Source organism: Salmo trutta, chromosome 5 (genome assembly GCF_901001165.1).
Source record: "Salmo trutta chromosome 5, fSalTru1.1, whole genome shotgun sequence".
Lineage (NCBI taxonomy): Eukaryota > Metazoa > Chordata > Actinopteri > Salmoniformes > Salmonidae > Salmo > Salmo trutta.
In genome coordinates, this window is record NC_042961.1 from 5954134 (window position 1) to 5972752 (window position 18619).

Here is an 18619-nt window from a genome sequence, read left to right on the forward strand (position 1 = left end):
TCCCTAGCCGCGTCCTCAGAGCATGCGCAGACCAGCTGACTGGTGTGTTTACGGACATATTCAATCAATCCTTATCCCAGTCTGCTGTTCCCACATGCTTCAAGAGGGCCACCATTGTTCCTGTTCCCAAGAAAGCTAAGGTAACTGAGCTAAATTACTATCGCCCCGTAGCACTCACTTCCGTCATCATGAAGTGCTTTGAGAGACTAGTCAAAGACCATATCACCTCCACCCTACCTGACACCCTAGACCCACTCCAATTTACATACTGCCCCAATAGGTCCAAAGATGACACAATTGCAATCACACTGCACACTGCCCTAACCCATCTAGACAAGAGGAATACCTATGTAAGAATGCTGTTCATCGACTACAGCTCAGCATTCAACACCATAGACCCTGGGTCTCGACCCCACCCTGTGCAACTGGGTCCTGGACTTCCTGATGGGCCGCCCCCAGGTGGTGAGGGTAGGAAACAACATCTCCACCCCGCTGATCCTCAACACTGGTGCCCCACAAGGGTGCGTTCTCAGCCCTCTCCTGTACTCCATGTTCACCCATGACTGCATGGCCATGCACTCCTCCAACTCAATTATCAAGTTTGCAGACGACACTACAGTGGTAGGCTTGATTACCAACAACAACGAGACAGCCTACAGGGAGGAGGTGAGGGCCCTCGGAGTGGTGTGAGGAAAATAACCTCACACTCAATGTCAACAAAACAAAGGAGATGATCGTGGACTTCAGGAAAGAGCAGAGGGAGCAGCCCCCTATCCACATCGACGGGACAGTAGTGGAGAAGGTGGAAAGTTTTAAGTTCCTCGGCGTACACATCAAGGACAAACTGAAATGGTCCACCCACACAGACAGCGTAGTGAAGAAGGCGCAGCAGCGCCTCTTCAACCTCAGGAGGCTGAAGAAATTCGGCTTGTCACCAAAAACACTCACAAATTTTTTACAGATGCACAATCGAGAGCATCCTGTCGGGCTGTATCACCGCCTGGTACGGCAACTGCTCCGCCCACAACTGTAAGACTCCCCAGAGGGTAGTGAGGTCTGCACAATGCATCACCGGGGGCAAACTACCTGCCCTCCAGGACACCTACACCACCCGATGTCACAGGAAGGCCAAAAAGATCATCAAGGACAACAACTATCCGAGCCACTGCCTGTTCACCCCGCTATCATCCAGAAGGCGAGGTCAGTACAGGTGCATCAAAGCTGGGACCGAGAGACTGAAAAACAGCTTCTATCTCAAGGCCATCAGACTGTTAAACAGCCATCACTAACATTGAGTGGCTGCTGCCAACGTACTGACTCAAATCTCTAGCCACTTTAATAATGAAAAATTGGATGTAATAAATGTATCACTAGCCACTTTAAACAATGCCACTTTATATAATGTTTACATACCCTACATTACTCATCTCATATGTATATACTGTACTCTATGCCATCTACTGCATCTTGCCTATGCCATTCGGCCATCGCTCATCCACATATTTTTATGTACATATTCTTATTCATTCCTTTACACTTGTGTGTATAAGGTAGTTGTTGTGAAATTGTTAGATTACTTGTTAGACATTACTGCATGGTCGGAACTAGAAGCACAAGCATTTCACTACACTCATACTAACATCTGCTAACCATGTGTATGTGACAAATACAATTTGATTTGATTTGTCCGAGTGTGTAATACCAACATGTTTTAAGCAGACCACCATAGTGCCTGTGCCCAAGAACACTAAGGTAACCTGCCTAAATGACTACCGACCCGTAGCACTCACGTCTGTAGCCATGAAGTGCTTTGAAAGGCTGGTCATGGCTCACATCAACACCATTTTCCCAGAAACCCTAGACCCACCCGAATTTGCATATCGCCCCAACAGATCCACAGATGATGCAATCTTTATTGCACTCCACACTGCCCTTTCTCAACTGGACAAAAGGAACACCTATGTGAGATTTCAATTCATTGACTACAGCTCAGCGTTCAACACCATAGTGCCCTCAAAGCTCATCAATAAGCTGGGACTAAACACCTCCCTCTCAGCCAGGCATGACCCCAACACCATCATTAAGTTTGCCGATGACACAACAGTGGTAGGCCTGATCACCGACAACGATGAGAAAGCCTATAGGGAGGAGGACAGAGACCTGGCCATGTGGTGCCAGGACAACAACCTATCCCTCAACGTGATCAAGACAAAGGAGATGATTGTGGACTACAGGAAAAAGAGGACAGAGCACACCCCTATTCTCATCGATGGGGCTGTAGTGGAGCAGGTTGAGAGCTTCAAGTTCCTTGGTGTCCACATCACCAACAAACTAACATGGTCCAAGCACACCAAGACAGTTGTGAAGAGGGCATGACAAAATGTATTTCCCCTCAGGAGACTGAAAAGATTTGGCATGGGTCCTCTGATCCTCAAAAGGTTCTACAGCTGCACCGTCGAGAGCATCCTGACTGGTTGCATCACTGCCTGGCAAGGCACTACAGAGGGTATTGCGAACGGCCCAGTGCATCACCGGGGCCAAGCTTCCTGCCATCCAGGACCTCTATACCAGGCGGTGTCAGAGGAAGGCCCTAAAAATTGTCAAAGACTCCAGCCACCCTAGTTATAGACTGTTCTCTCTGCTACCGCACGGCAAGCGGTACCGGAGCACCAAGTCTAGGTCCAAGAGGCTTCTAAACAGCTTCTGCCACTGAACATCTAATCAAATGGCCACCCAGACTATTTGCATTGCCCCCCCCCCCCCCCGTTACACCGCTGCTACTCTCTGTTGTTATCATCTATGCATAGTCACTTTAATAACTCTACCAACATGTAGATACAATATTTCCTCAACTAATCGGTGCCCCCGCACATTGACTCTGTACCGGTACCCCCTTGTATATAGTTTTTTTAACTGCATTGTTGGTTAGGGGCTCGTAAGTAAGCATTTCTCTCTAAGGTCTACTACCCCTGTTGTATTCAGCGGATTTGACTAATGAAATTTGATTTGATTTTGTTTTAATATTTTAAAACGATATGTACATCAGTGGATACTACAAAAGGGCCATATTTTTTCAAATAAAACAAATGGCCAGTTTGGGCCAATTGTTTGTACGTAAAAAAACATAATAGGCTATGTCTGGCCCACGAATTCGTTGTGTTTTTTTCCCAATATGGCCCATGTGCTGATTGAGTTTGACACCCCTGAATTCAGAGGAAAGCTGTCAGAATGCCAATCAAACATACACAGTACAGCTGGCTGCTAGCTCACGTTACATTGGGACTAGCTGGCATCTGATTTGAAAAGGCAAAACATTTGTAAAAAACACTCGGAGAACCAATTTGAATACTAAACTACTTCTACAGATATATTTTCAGTTGGTTCGGTTTATTAATTGGCTCTTAATTTAAAGGTCGAACATGAGCCAAGTGTTAACTTTTTCCATAGACTAGTAGAGTACTTCAATTCTGCCCGCTAGCCTGGATTTTAAAGATCATATTCATGTCGTGAATAAGCGCTCTATACCTCATTAAGACACACATTAGCAGCACTGGTGTGGTAGTAACAAACGGGATCAGAACTCCTCATACTCAGTGGTAGTAGAGGAGTGAGGTAATATCCAGTGTCCCAGTACATCTGCTGTAGAGAACAGAAGCTCTGTTATCAGAAGCCTACCGAGCCACAGGCACTGTGTTTTAGTCTCTACTATGTACCGCCCACTAATTACCTATTGATTCAATCTGGAACTAAGGGGCAATTCATAGCTCAGGGGCTGACGAGATCAATAAAGAATTCAATGTCCATCCCTGCCTTTCACCCTCTCTCTCGCTGTAGCTGTCTCTCCTTCTGTCTGTCTGCCTCCCTGTCTGCCTCGCTCTCCCTCTCCGTATCCCTCTCTCTCACTGTAGCTGTCTCTCCTTCTGTGTCTGTCTGCTTCCCTCTCCGTATCTGTATCCCTCACTCTCACTGTAGCTGTCTCTCCTTCTGTGTCTGTCTGCTTCCCTCTCCCTCTCCGTATCTGTATACCTCACTCTCGCTGTAGCTGTCTCTCCTTCTGTGTCTGTCTGCCTCCCTCTCCCTCTGTATCTGTATACCTCGCTGTAGCTGTCTCTCCTTCTGTGTCTGTCTGCCTCCCTCTCCCTCTCCGTATCTGTATACCTCGCTCTCGCTGTAGCTGTCTCTCCTTCTGTGTCTGTCTGCCTCCCTCTCCCTCTGTATCTGTATACCTCGCTGTAGCTGTCTCTCCTTCTGTGTCTGTCTGCCTCCCTCTCCCTCTCCGTATCTGTATACCTCGCTCTCGCTGTAGCTGTCTCTCCTTCTGTGTCTGTCTGCCTCCCTCTCCCTCTCCGTATCTGTATACCTCGCTGTAGCTGTCTCTCCTTCTGTGTCTGTCTGCCTCCCTCTCCCTCTCCGTATCTGTATACCTCGCTGTAGCTGTAGCTGTCTCTCCTTCTGTGTCTGTCTGCCTCCCTCTCCCTCTGTATCTGTATACCTCGCTGTAGCTGTCTCTCCTTCTGTGTCTGTCTGCCTCCCTCTCCCTCTCCGTATCTGTATACCTCGCTCTCGCTGTAGCTGTCTCTCCTTCTGTGTCTGTCTGCCTCCCTCTCCCTCTCCGTATCTGTATACCTCGCTGTAGCTGTCTCTCCTTCTGTGTCTGTCTGCCTCCCTCTCCCTCTCCGTATCTGTATACCTCGCTGTAGCTGTCTCTCCTTCTGTGTCTGTCTGCCTCCCTCTCCCTCTCCGTATCTGTATACCTCGCTGTAGCTGTCTCTCCTTCTGTGTCTGTCTGCCTCCCTCTCCCTCTCCGTATCTGTATACCTCGCTCTCGCTGTAGCTGTCTCTCCTTCTGTGTCTGTCTGCCTCCCTCTCCCTCCGTATCTGTATACCTCGCTGTAGCTGTCTCTCCTTCTGTGTCTGTCTGCCTCCCTCTCCCTCTCCGTATCTGTATACCTCGCTGTAGCTGTCTCTCCTTCTGTGTCTGTCTGCCTCGCTCTCCGTATCTGTCTGCCTCGCTCTCCGTATCTCTCTCTGTCGTCTGATTTTCTTTCTATCTCTCGTTTTTTTTCACACACTATGTAAACACATACAGGAAGGAAAAGAGAAGCACATAGGAGTGTGAGAGGATCGAAACAGAGGAGCTGTCTTTACGATCAAACAGACAAGACTATATTTAACCGTGGAAGGAGAACATTTCCATAGTCTTTTATTAAACACCAGCAAGAGATAGACGGGAATAATGAGGACGTTAATTTGTTAGCTGTAAAACTATCAGATATACAGTAAAAATGGGTCTTCTATAAATGCTTGACAATCCCTGAATGATTTACAGTACTAAACGTATGTATATATCGCTCCTCTCCCTCTCTCTCTCATTGATCCCCCTCTCCCATCATCTCACCCTTCTTTCCATCGCTTCTCTATACCCCTCTCTCTGTCTGGATGGAGAATAGTAGAGACTAAGAAGAAAAAAGACAGAAGTATTTAATGTGAATGAACATGATGTCCACAGACAGAAATAGAACGAAAATCCAGAGACAAGAAGATTTGTTTCTATTAAGGTAAATCCAATCATTGTCTGCCAATCTGTATGACTACGAGCTCAGATCAGAATGGAACACGCATTGATTGTCAGGGGCAATAAACTGTACTAACATTATACAATGTACTTTTTATTGTTTCTATCCAGTATTATTAGACCTTCTGTATGAAGCGGATGATGAAATAAACAGTAAGAACTATATCTTTGCCACATAGACAAAGTTAGAAGCTTCTATCCAAAGTGACTTAAAGTACAATGAATGAATACATTTTTCAGAATGTGTATGTGATCCCTGCAGGAAACGAGCCCACAGTCGTGGCAAGTTCTAACAGTATGTTAATGTGTCAGAACAAACACACCATTTACCATTCCTGGTAATACCTCAAACACATCTCTATCCAACTTTCTGCTCTCTGTTTGCACAGCGAACATATCCTTGTTTTTTAAATTTCAGGTATTTCTCCTCAATGAGCTAAAGTAATCTCAATGGTATTAGTCTTACTGAGGCCTAAGACCAAAGCAAATAACTCAGGCTCAGACCAAGAAGGGGCAGACTCAATCCAAACTAGTTACCATGACACTTACCACAATAACAACTTGAAGATGGCAGCGATTGCTACCGAGAGCAGATTTCAATCAAAATAATTAATCCTACTGCCAATAAGAGCGAGGAAAATCTACTAGCCAAGACGCAGATGGCCTACATGTGAGTTATATTGGTAGGACTGTGGCAATTGTATAGCAGTACAAAGCAAATAGTCTACGGTCACTTCCTAACGGTCTAAGCAAGGTGAAGGAGTTGGAGAAAAATAAATGTACAAGGCCTATTCAGCCACATAAGAACATGAAAGGTCAATAGAAAATAATTCATTATAATTAAAACAATTGGTGTATGCAGTTGTATGGCAGCACAAAATAAATAGTATACTGTAGGGTGTCCAATCAAAAACGTATCTTTTGACCAATGGGTAAAATAATAAAGAAAACCTCATGTCTCTATCATAATCCATTCAAAAGTTATTGGAGTTTTTACCCTTGTAGGGTGGCCAGAATTAGGGTGACTAAATCAATGATGGCCAGAGGAAAAAAGTGATCATAAATCTTGAAAATTCCATCTCGTCAGCTAGTCTGGATGCTGTGCAAGAACTGAGGCCACTGGCTACTTGACAGGCTCACTCTCCCATTGAACTCATCTTTCTTCTTGAATCCGCAGGACATAAAACAATAACAGAGGTATATACAGTAAATAGATTTTGAGACATGACATGTAGTATTTTCATATTTTAGTAGATTTCTCACAAAAACAAGCGTATCTCTATGAAATGTCAACGGAGCACTGAGCATATACCAAGCTTTTTACTTTCAAAACCTTTTACATTTCATTCAGCTATGACGACGACCACCACAAAATGCTAAATTCTCAAAGGTCGTTACGAGGAATATGCACCTTGATACTAACAGAGCTCGGTGCTTATTATCGGATGCATTAGGTTGTGAAATCCCACTTTTTTAATATAACTAGTATGATATGTTAGAGAAAGACCCCACTGAATGATTCAGAACATGAATATTACTTGTCTTGGTAAAATGCATTTTATAACATAAGGAAGTGAAATTCCATCACCAACGCATGTTTTCAGCCACTCTAGGCAGAGTGGGTGGACACCTTATATCAGGGAGCATCAACTAGATTCAACCGCAGGACCATTTTTTTCTTGACTGGTCAGGGGGCCGGAACATAACTACAAATCATTTGTATACTGCAAATTGACCGCATAAGCCCAAACAGATATAATTTTTGACCTAAACGATTTCAAACCTTGCTTACATTTGTATACGATCACATATATCTATTATGAGTGGGAATACTTTGGAACAGATTTCCAAAATTAAAATCACTTGTTTTTACAAAGTGCAAAGTGCAGTGCGCTCCAAACCAAATAGTGAAAGTGCGAACGAGCTGTCAGCATTGGAGAGAGAACGAGAGACAGTGATGTAGGCCTAAACAGTATCAAACTCCCGCAAACTACAGCAACTAGGGCAAACTGTACCAAACCATAAGAAATGACCCAAAACTACAGCAGCGTCTCTCAAATTACAGCAGCGTCTCCCAAACTACAGCCGTGTCTCCCAAACTACAGCAGTGTCTCCCAAACTACAGCAGTGTCTCCCAAACTACAGCAGTGTCTCCCAAACTACAGCAGTGTCTCCCAAACTACAGCAGTGTCTCCCAAACTACAGCCGTGTCTCCCAAACTACAGCCGTGTCTCCCAAACTACAGCCGTGTCTCCCAAACTACAGCCGTGTCTCCCAAACTACAGCCGTGTCTCCCAAACTACAGCCGTGTCTCCCAAACTACAGCCGTGTCTCCCAAACTACAGCAGTGTCTCCCAAACTACAGCCGTGTCTCCCAAACTACAGCCGTGTCTCCCAAACTACAGCCGTGTCTCCCAAACTACAGCCGTGTCTCCCAAACTACAGCAGTGTCTCCCAAACTACAGCAGTGTCTCCCAAACTACAGCCGTGTCTCCCAAACTACAGCCGTGTCTCCCAAACTACAGCAGTGTCTCCCAAACTACAGGTGTATCTCCCAAACTACATGAGTGTGTCTTAAACAGAGCCCCATGTAACACAGCAGATGTTAGTTAGCGTGACTGATGAAGGGCAGCTCAGAGAGCTGCAGGTCAGAGCTGTGTGTGTTTTTGTCAGGGATGTAATACTTTAATACTGTGCTCCCAAATCAGTATGGGAGGCCTCCCAGGGCGCGATAACACACAGCTGGAGCAGCTCAACTAGTACCATGCTTGATACATCTAGGTTCTCTAAATAGAAGCTCATAGCTAGTTTGTAGGATGAAAGAGGTGCAAATAAATTAATATGTAGACTGATCTTATGTGCTTCTGCCTGTGCATTGCTTGCTCTTTGGGGTTTTAGGCTGGGTATCTGTAAAGCACTTTGTGACAACTTCTAATGTAAAAAGGGCTTCATGAAATACATTTAATTTGATTCAGGAATTTGTATGGCATTGAGTTGGTGCAGCACATCCTCTCAGCTCTCACCACAGTAATAGGTTTATTTCAGTAGCAATATAGTAGCCGCTCTAGTGATGCTGGAACTAAATGAATAACGTGTACTAGGAACTCTTCTCTAACCAAGTCATCTATATTATTTGATTCCAGACACTGTTTCTTGCTATCTTGGCAAAACTGTAATTTGACAGATAAATATCAGCTAGCTAACATTAGACAGGCTAGCCAACTGCAGATAGCTATCCCCCAAGCTATGCTAACTAGCTTCTGTCAGCTTGGCTTAACACAAGGTCAGCGCCGGTTTTACGTTCTATTTGCTTCTTCTTCTCTACTTTAGCTCCCACATAAAACTGAATTAGCCCTTGTTTGTTGTGATTAAAAATGGCAGACAGCCCCCCAAAAAACACCCAAATGAAAGCACACCCCGAAGACAACTCGTTTGCCTTCAGTCATGGCCAGTAGCATTTCTTAACGAGCATTAATGAAAAACGAGGCCAAATCGGGAAGTGCAGTTCTCTTAAGAAACATTCCTTAACAAAAAAAATATTTTTTTCAACAAGATTAAAATCACAGTTATCACAAACATAGTATTTTCTGTGTATAGCCTCACTAGACGACAGGCCATAAAGGCCTGGTGTCACGTCCTGACCAGCAGAGGGCGAAATTGTATTAGTTTTGGTCAGGACGTGGCAGAGTTTTTGTTTTTCTATGTTTAGTTAATTGAGGTTGGACTCCCAATTGAAGGCAGGTGTGTTGAGTTGCCTTTGATTGGGAGTCCTATATAGAGGGTGTGTTTTTCTTTGGGGTTGTGGGTAATTGTTTCTTGTTTAGTGTGTTTGCACCTGACAGGACTGTTGGCTGTCAGTTTCCTTGTTTTGTTTGTTATAGTGTTCTTTCTAATTAAATTGAAAGATGAATACTAACTCCGCTGCATTTTGGTCCATTCCTGAAGACAGCCCTTACACCTGGAGCAAGTTGTGTAATTTAAATAAATACCAGAGAGGCTACCTTGGTGAATTTGCGAGGAATACAAGACATTGCAAGATAACGTTACAGATTACCAAGACATATGCGCACAGACGGTTCTTTCTGCCTGCCCCCTCCTCTCTCTCCCTCCCTCACGCTGGCTCACCTTCTCTTTCTCTCCGTAATGATGCGAGTGTGTGTCGTGTAGAATATCCTAGCCTATTCATTGATGATAGGCCCTACTTTACTGAAGTTGCGAGACATTGTAAGCCAAGAAATTGCATGATACAGCATCGCGAGAAACAGCTTTTGATTGCCGTTTGATAGGCCTAGTGCACGGTTCTGACTGACTGTCTGGTGGTCGACCTGCCTATACTGATAGATAGGCCTAGTACACGGTTCTGACTGACTGTCTGGTGGTCGACCTGCCTATACTGATAGATAGGCCTAGTACACGGTTCTGACTGACTGTCTGGTGGTCGACCTGCCTATACTGATAGATAGGCCTAGTACACGGTTCTGACTGACTGTCTGGTGGTCGACCTGCCTATACTGATAGATAGGCCTAGTACACGGTTCTGACTGACTGTCTGGTGGCTGACCTGCCTATACTGATAGGTAGGCCGAGTGCATGGTTCTGATTGTCCCTGGTGTCCGACCAGCCTATACTGTGCACCTCCCCTCTCTCTCCGTCCCTTGCTTGCTCGTTATGAAGGATACAAGTGTTTGTGTTCTCGTAAGTACAGCAACTAATTAGTCTCCTCCGTTCCAAAAATACTGAATCTTAGGAGTCGATTCCTTGAATCGAATCTTGACACTCACAAATGGGACATCGGGAGCCGACATGCAAGGAGTCAACTCTCCACTATTACGTCTTCGTCGTTAACAGTTGGAAAAATGGCAGAGAAAGGCAAGTGACAGCAGAGAAGTCCTGTATAGCAATACTTTGAGATGTTAAATGAGAATGTGGTGAAATAGAATACATTGTGAATTCATGTGGAATTTAGTGAATTTTTCTTATTGTTTTAATGGAAAACCACTTTTTTTTTAAATGGCAGTTTAAACATTAATTTAAAAAAATGGTCACATCACTACTGCATACACAAAAACACGCACACAGCCACACACAAAGGTTGAATATTTTCCCAGTATTTAAAAAAAATGGTTAATCCCAAGAAAACAAATCACTTTTCTCCCGAGAAACCCGGTATTTCTCACCAAAACCAGAAGTGTCATCCAAAAGCATTATAAAGCATATAAATACGTCTGGATTTGATTACAGCTTTGATCAGAATGAAAATTCTAACCTGATGCAATCTGAGCCTGATGAGCCATATATTAAATACATTAATGACATTCAATGAGCCCAATGCCAAAAAAGCTTAGCCTAACTCCTCTTTCTCTATTGTTGCTTCATTCCTCCTCGCATTCAACAGTTCAATTAAATACGTTTTGTTGTCTTTATCTTCATCGTTCAATTGATATCCTTCTATAATATAGGACTAGGATTAGATTCAGAAGGCTTTCACTTCTCTACACAAAGATTGATTGGTTATGGGTCTGAATAAATAACTGATATAGCCTATCGCCATCGCATAACCCATCATTAATTAGATAAATATAAGGCTAATACTGCATTGAATGTATTACCTGAAAGAGGTAGGCTAGGACACCTACTGTATATATAGGGCTATATATATCAATCTAGAACGGGATGATCTATTTTTGGATGTAATTTGAATGGAGTTGATGGAGAGAGAGACTGCGAGAGAGTGCTCGTGCATGCATTGATTTATAGCAACGATATTCGAGTGATAGGCTGTTTTGAAACTCAGGCTGCAATTAGAAAAATAATAATCTTTACAATTAAAAAAACAAGGTGACCCACGAAAGCTAGATGGATATGGTAAATTAGACGTGCATTCAGTCTTTATATTACCGTAGTATAGGCTATGCTGCAGCAAATGTATGTCTACCTGTCACAAGAAAAAAAGTTCCCATGATGAGATGATAGGTCTACATGCACTGTGAACTCCATACTGAGATGGACTGTCTGTCCCCACCCTGAGCGTTGATTCATCATGCAGAGGCCGTAGACAAGCCAGATATAGACATGGCATATAATTGAACAGTTCCATTTCACGCCATGCTGTTCATGTAAATAATTTATAATAATTTACCGGTTTCTGGCAGGGAAAAGGGAGTGGTTTTGGCCAGTAAATCTCAGTAACTGAGTTCCCGCCATTCAACCCTAACACACACTGGCACAAAGGCACACTGGCACACAGATGCAGAGACAGTGAATAATAAGAGCTGCCTGCTCATACACACCTGAGTGCTCTGTCAGGCAAGTCATTGTGTGACTAAACTTGTCTGTCTGGATATTACTTTGAGCAACAACAAAAGGGAAGACATTATCCAACAGTTTCTTCTCTCTATTCATGTAGATTAATTGTGGATTGGATCTTTTATCATTACTAATTTTCACTGGGTCTCAAAGTGACTTGTATGGAGGTAACTCACTTTATAAAGATATTATTAAAGAAAAATTCCACCCAAAACCTACAATACATGACCAAAAGTATGTGGACACCTGCTTGTCAAACATCTCTTTCCAAAATCACGGGCATTAATATGGAGTTGCTCCTGCCTTTGCTGCTATAACAGCATCCACTCTTCTGGAAAGGCTTTCCACTAGATGTTGAAACATTGTTGCCGGGACTTGCTTCCATTCAGCCACAAGAGCATTAGTGAGGTCGGGCACTGATGTTGGGCGATTAGGCGTGGCTCGCAGTCGGTGTTCCAATTCATCCCAAAGGTGTTTGATGGGGTTGAGGTCAGGGCTCTGAGCAGGCCAGTCAAGTTATTTCACACCGATCTCGACAAACTATTTCTGTATTAACCTCGCTTTGTGCACGTGGGCATTGTCACGCTGAAACAGGGAAGGGCCTTCCTCAAACTGTTGCCACGAAGTTGGAAGCACAGAATCATCTAGAATGTCCTTTATGCTGTAGCGTTAAGATTTCCCTTCACTGAAACTAAGGGGCCTAGCCCAAACAATGAAAAACAGCCCCAGACCATTATTCCTTCTCCACCAAACTTTACACAGGGAACTATGCATTCGGGCAGGTAGCGTTCTCCTAGCATCTGCCAAACTCAGATTTGTCCGTCGGACTGCCAGATGGTGAAGTGTGATTCATCACTCCAGAGAACGCATTTCCACTGCTCCAGAGTCCAATGGCGGCGAGCTTTACACCACTCCAGCCGACGCTTGGCATTGTGATCTTAGGCTTGTGTGCGGCTGCTCGGCCATGGAAACCCATTTCATGAAGCTCCCGACGAACAGTTATTGTGCTGATGTTGCTTCCAGAGGCAGTTTGGAACTCGGTAGTGAGTTTTGCAATAGAGGACAATTTTTACGCGCTATGTGCTTCAGCACTCGGCAGTCCCATTCTGTGAGCTTGTGTGGCCTACCACTTTGCTGCTGAGCTGTTGTTGCTCCTAGGCATTTCCAGCACTTACAGTTGACCGGGGGGCAGCTCTAGCAGGGCAAAAGTTTGACGAACTGAACTTGGAAATGTGTCATCCTATGACGGTGTCATGTTTAATGTCACTGAGCTCTTCATTAAGGCCATTATACTGCCAATGTCCACATACTTTTGTATATATAGTGTATATTTTTGTATTTGTTCCATTAATCCATTGTTGATATAGTCCCAACATGTTTTGCATGTCAGCAATCATGTTTTTAAGATATATAACTTTCAAAATACAAAGTTTTCCTTTAATATTGATGTATAAGCCATGAATCCTAACAAAAAAGGATTGTTACCAGAATGAAATGAAATCCTGCTGACTCATGCTGAGCATTGAAACATGGTGGTGTTGAATCACTTTAACCCTTGAAAAACTCATGACTGGCTGCTTCTGCTTTCTTGTTACCGGGGTGAAATGACATCCTACCGAGTCATGCCGCCCGGCTCAAACATGGCAGCTGGAGCGTTGCTGTGGCGATGAGGTGACCCTGACTATTAGCACATGTAAAGCTTTATCCCTCTAAGAGGCTCATAGGAGAACACAACCAATCTGGCCCGGGAGAGGAGGGAGGGGGAGAGGGCTGGTCGGGAGAGGAGGGAGGGGGAGAGGGATGGTAGAGAGAGAGAGAGAGAGAGAGATGGTGGAGAGAGAGAGAGAGAGAGAGAGAGAGAGAGAGAGAGAGAGACTAGTACTGTTCCAATATGAGGAACAGCCTGCTGCAGCACTTCCATATGAGATGAAACTGTTTTTTTTATAGATCAGATGGAACAAAGAAGAGACAAGGAGAAGAAGTCAAAGTAGACTACTGAGTTTCACCCCTGAGTGTCAGTTGGGAAGGAGGAGGTGAGACAGTCTCTCTCAATAAGAACTGATCCGAGGGCAAGGCACCTCTGACTATGGGAGTGACTGGCAGGTTAGGACCCCCTGGAAGGCCAGGCCTGACTCTCTTTCTCTACAGGATGTCTATTCTGTCCATCAATCTCTCTCTCTCATACTGTATGTTGCATCTCTGTCCTTACCTTGGAAATATTACTTGACCTGCTGGCAGAATGACCGAGGGGCTTCTCATTCTGAAAGAGAGGACCAGAAAGACTTAGTACATTCAAATGACATACAAATTAAAAATACCTTCTGCCCCGAGCTGTGTTAGAGACATAAGAGATACCAAGGAGAATTTCTATCTGTTGTCAATTTGACAGTGATTACACATGATAAAATGTCTCGTAATGATGATTACATCTTGATTATTACTCTTGTTTAGGGTAGCTCTCATCATTTTGTTTTACTGCGGATCCCCTAGTCCCACTCTACATGCCTCTGTTAGCTCCCTTGCCCCACCCCCCAAACATGCGGAGACCGCACCTAGCTTAACTGGTGCTTCCAGAGATGCAGCCTCTCTCATCATCACTCAATGCCTAGGTTTACCTCCACTGTACTCGCACCCTACCATGCTCTTGTCTGTGCATTATGCCCTGAATCTATCCTACCATTCCCAGAAATCTGCTCCTTTTACTCTCTGTTCCGAACGCACTAGACAACCAGTTCTTATAGCATTTAGCCGTACCCTTATCCTACTCCTCTTTCATCTGGTGATGTAGAGGTTAACCCAGGCCCTGTGTGTCCCAAGGCGCTCTCATTTGTTGACTTCTGTAACCGGAAAAGCCTTGGTTTCATGCATGTTAACATCAGAAGCCTCCTTCCTAAGTTTGTTTTATTCACTGCTTTAGCACACTCCGCCAACCCTGATGTCCTAGCCGTGTCTGAATCCTGGCTTAGGAAGACCACCAAAAATTCTGAAATTTCCATCCCCAATTACAAAATTTTCCGACAAGATAGAACTGCTAAAGGGGGCGGAGTTGCAATCACCTGTAGAGGTAGCCTGCAGAGTTCTGTCATACTATCCAGGTCTATGCCCAAACAGTTCGAGCTACTTATTATTTTCTCTCCAGAAATAAATCTCTCACCGTTGCCGCTTGTTATAGACCGCCCTCAGCCCCCAGCTGTGCCCTGTACACAATATGTGAATTGATTGCCCCCCATCTATCGTCAGAGTTTGTACTGTTAGGTGACCTAAACTGGAATATGCTTAACACCCCGGCCGTCCTACAATCTAAGCTAGATGCCCTCAATCTCACACAAATTATCAAGGAACCTACCAGGTACAACCCCAAATCCATAAACATGGGCACCCTCACAGATATCATCCTGACCAACTTGCCCTTTAAATACACCTCTGCTGTTTTCAACCAGGATCTCAGGATTACTGCCTCATTGCCTGCGTCCGTTATGGGTCCGTGGTCAAACGACCACCCCTCATCACTGTCAAACGCTCCCTAAAACACTTCTGTGAGAAGGCCTTTCTAATCGACCTGGCCCGAGTATCCTAGAAGGATATTGACCTCATCCCTTCAGTAGAGGATGCCTGGTTGTTCTTCAAAAGTGCCTTCCTCACCATCTTAAATAAGCATGCCTCTTTCAAAAAATGTAGAACTAAGAACAGATACAGCCCTTGGTTCACTCCAGACTTGACTGACCTTGACCAGCACAAAAACATCTTGTGGCGCACTGCACTAGCTTCGAATAGTCCCCGCGATATGCAACTTTCAGAGAAGTCAGGAACTAATATGCACAGTCAGTTAGGAAAGCAAAGGCTAGCTTTTTCAAACAGAAATTTGCATCCTACAGCATCTCTAAATAGCCCATCCAACCAACTACCTACCTCATCCCCATATTTGTTTTAGTTTTTTTCTGCTCTTTTGCACCCCAGTATCTCTACTTGCACATCCTCATCTGCACATCTATCACTCCAGTGTTAATTGCTAAATTGTAAATACTTTGCCACTATGGCCTACTTATTGCCTTACCTCCTTACTTCATTTGCACACACCATATACAGATTTTCTATTGTGTTATTGACTGTACGCTTGTTTATTCCATCTGTAACTCTGTGTTGTTTTTGTCGCACTGCTTTGCTTTATCTTGGCCAGATCGCAGTTGTAAATGAGAACTTGTTCTCAACTGGCCTACCTGGTTAAATAAAGGTTAAATACATATTTAAAAAAAAAAAAAAATGACATCTTGATTATTATAAGATGTAATCTCACTCTCTCTCTGTTTATACATTACCATACTGATGCTTTCGCAACAAGTTCAGTGGAAGTCAGAAGATGTGCACACACACACACACACACACACACACACACACACACACACACACACACACACACACACACACACACACACACACAAACCCTAAAAAATAAAAACTCACCCACCCAATTTCTGAGAAGATGATGTGATCTCTTTATGGTCTTAATACAGTGAAGTGATCACACACACACACACACACACACACACACACACACGATAAACTGTGTGTTTATCTATCCATGTTTGGCCATAATGGTTGGTGAAATGTTAGATGTGTTCTTTATGAAGAGCTGAAGCATACAGGATCATACTTCTAGTGAGAAACAGAGCAACAGGCATAGAGAGAGTAAGAGTGAGATAACAAGAGAAGGGACGATGGAAAGAGAGAGGGAGAGAGAGACGATATGGAAGGAAAGAGAGAAAGATAGAAAGAAAGATGTAAAGAGAGAGAGAGAAAGAGTAAGATATAGAAGGAAAGATGGAAAGAGAGAGAGAGAGAGAGAGAGAGAGAGAGAGCGAATAGGGGGAACATAAATTATTACTGTCCTCTGGTTGGTGAAAATGTTAAATGTGTTCTTTATGAAGAGCTGATGTAATCACTCTCTTCTACAACGGAGTAATGATGATGAACTCAAGGACAAGGTTGCCATGAGAACGGAGGGAAATAAGGCCACTAATACACAGTCTCCAATTGAATAGGACAGGGTTGATTAGAATAGGAAGAGGAGAGGAGGAGAGATGGATGGATAAATGAGAGGAAGGAAGAGCAAAGTGCTGAACTCTCCACACTCAGATTAGTGAGAAAAGAGAGAAGCATTTAGTCCTGGCAAGGAACTAATTGACTTTTCCCTGTCTCTGTTTCTCTCTTCATCCTTCTCTGCCTTTCCCTCTGTCTCAGTTTCCCTCTCTCACACACTAACTCACAAACAGCCCCATCGTCTCAGTGACAGTAGTCTAAGGACTTAGCCTTGAGAGTCATCCATTATTCTGTGAGAGAAAGTCAAGTTTCAGACGTCTCGCCCTCTCCCTGCATTCGTGGACTGGGTAACAACCATTGACTGTATATAAATGGACATAGCCATCGATGACATCACACCACTCATTCTTATGTGAAGACTCAATAGTGCATTTGAAGCGGTTTTAGCTTGCCAAGATGGCGTCTCATGGAGCGGATTCTCAAGACATAACGTGCAGTTTGAGCTCCTCCAGGAGGTGACGTAGCAGGCTAGCTCATTTCTGCCTCCTCTCATTGAGTATCTCAAGTTGAAGGTCGACTGGGGTTCTGCAGGCTACTGTAGCAACTACATTATATAACATAACTCCTGTGTAAGATTTTTTTTAAATCTGTTCAATGACAAATCTGGTGTAGTAGAAGCAATTATTGGTACCATGATTGTCATAAAAAAAAATATATATATATTTACACAAATATTACCATTCACTACAATGGGTGGGAATCCTGCTTCCTGAAAACCACAGGCTGCAGTACCCCAGTCAGCCTTGAACTTCATGGCTTCAATGTTCTCCTAGTAACAACCCCTGGCTGTGATGATCCAGGCCAGTGTTAGGGGGATAAAGGGAGGATCAGGAGGATATGACAGAGAAGAGGAGACATTTTATCTTGGTGGTTCACGGCTGTTCAGGGCCCCAGAGCTTCAGGGCCTCTGTCTGGGCTGGCCCTTCCCTCTGTCTGAGGACTTTTACAATGTTACATCTTTTCAGAAGAGAGTTATCTTGTGAAATTCTAATCTTCCTAAGTTCAACTCCAAACAGCAGGTCCAGTAATATTTCCAAGGTAAGGACAGAGATGGAACATACAGTATGCGAGTGAGTGAGTGAGTGAGTGAGTGAGTGAGTGAGTGAGTGAGTGAGTGAGTGAGTGAGATTGATGGAAAGAAGAGACATCCTGTAGAGAAAGAGAGTCAGGCCTGTCAGAAGTTTTTATTCCTCAATAGTAGTTTAAAGTAGAACTGTATCAACTATATCATTTTCTTTCCCTGTACCAGACAGTTACCTTAAAACCATAGAAATATAATGGGGATGCCAGTTAATTTCAGTGTATTTCTATTTGTGATGCATCTATTTCTGCATATAGCCTACAACCAACCCAGTACAACGTCACCACGCACAGATTCAAAACTACAACAGACCGACGTGACATCAGCTATTCTCCACAACACAGCGAAGCTAGCATCATTAGCGTCTGGCAGCTAACGATAATTAGCACAGAATCGCTAACTACCTCAGCAATCCAAAACTTCAATAAATAACCCTTTACACTGAGTGTCAAGGAGCAGAAGTTTCTTTAGCTTTTCTTGATATGCCGTTAAATGCTTGATCATTAGGAGTTAAATGTGTTGACGGAGGGCTCCCCTCCTGACGCCGCTCCTGACGCCCC

General features: G+C 43.9%; 1 protein-coding gene across 7 annotated transcripts in view; it reads right to left on the reverse strand.

Annotated features, from left to right (window-relative positions):
- The window catches only part of marchf8 (membrane-associated ring finger (C3HC4) 8), a 162367-nt gene that overhangs the window by 36264 nt on the left and 107484 nt on the right, over positions 1–18619 (reverse strand). For 6 of the 7 annotated variants that reach the window (XM_029752306.1, XM_029752307.1, XM_029752310.1 and 3 more), the window contains one exon: positions 14091–14141. The exons of the other annotated variant lie outside the window; for it this stretch is intronic. In XM_029752306.1, coding sequence (XP_029608166.1) covers positions 14091–14141 — 51 coding nt within the window. The remainder of the gene's footprint in view (positions 1–14090; positions 14142–18619) is intronic. 7 annotated transcript variants of the gene reach the window in all.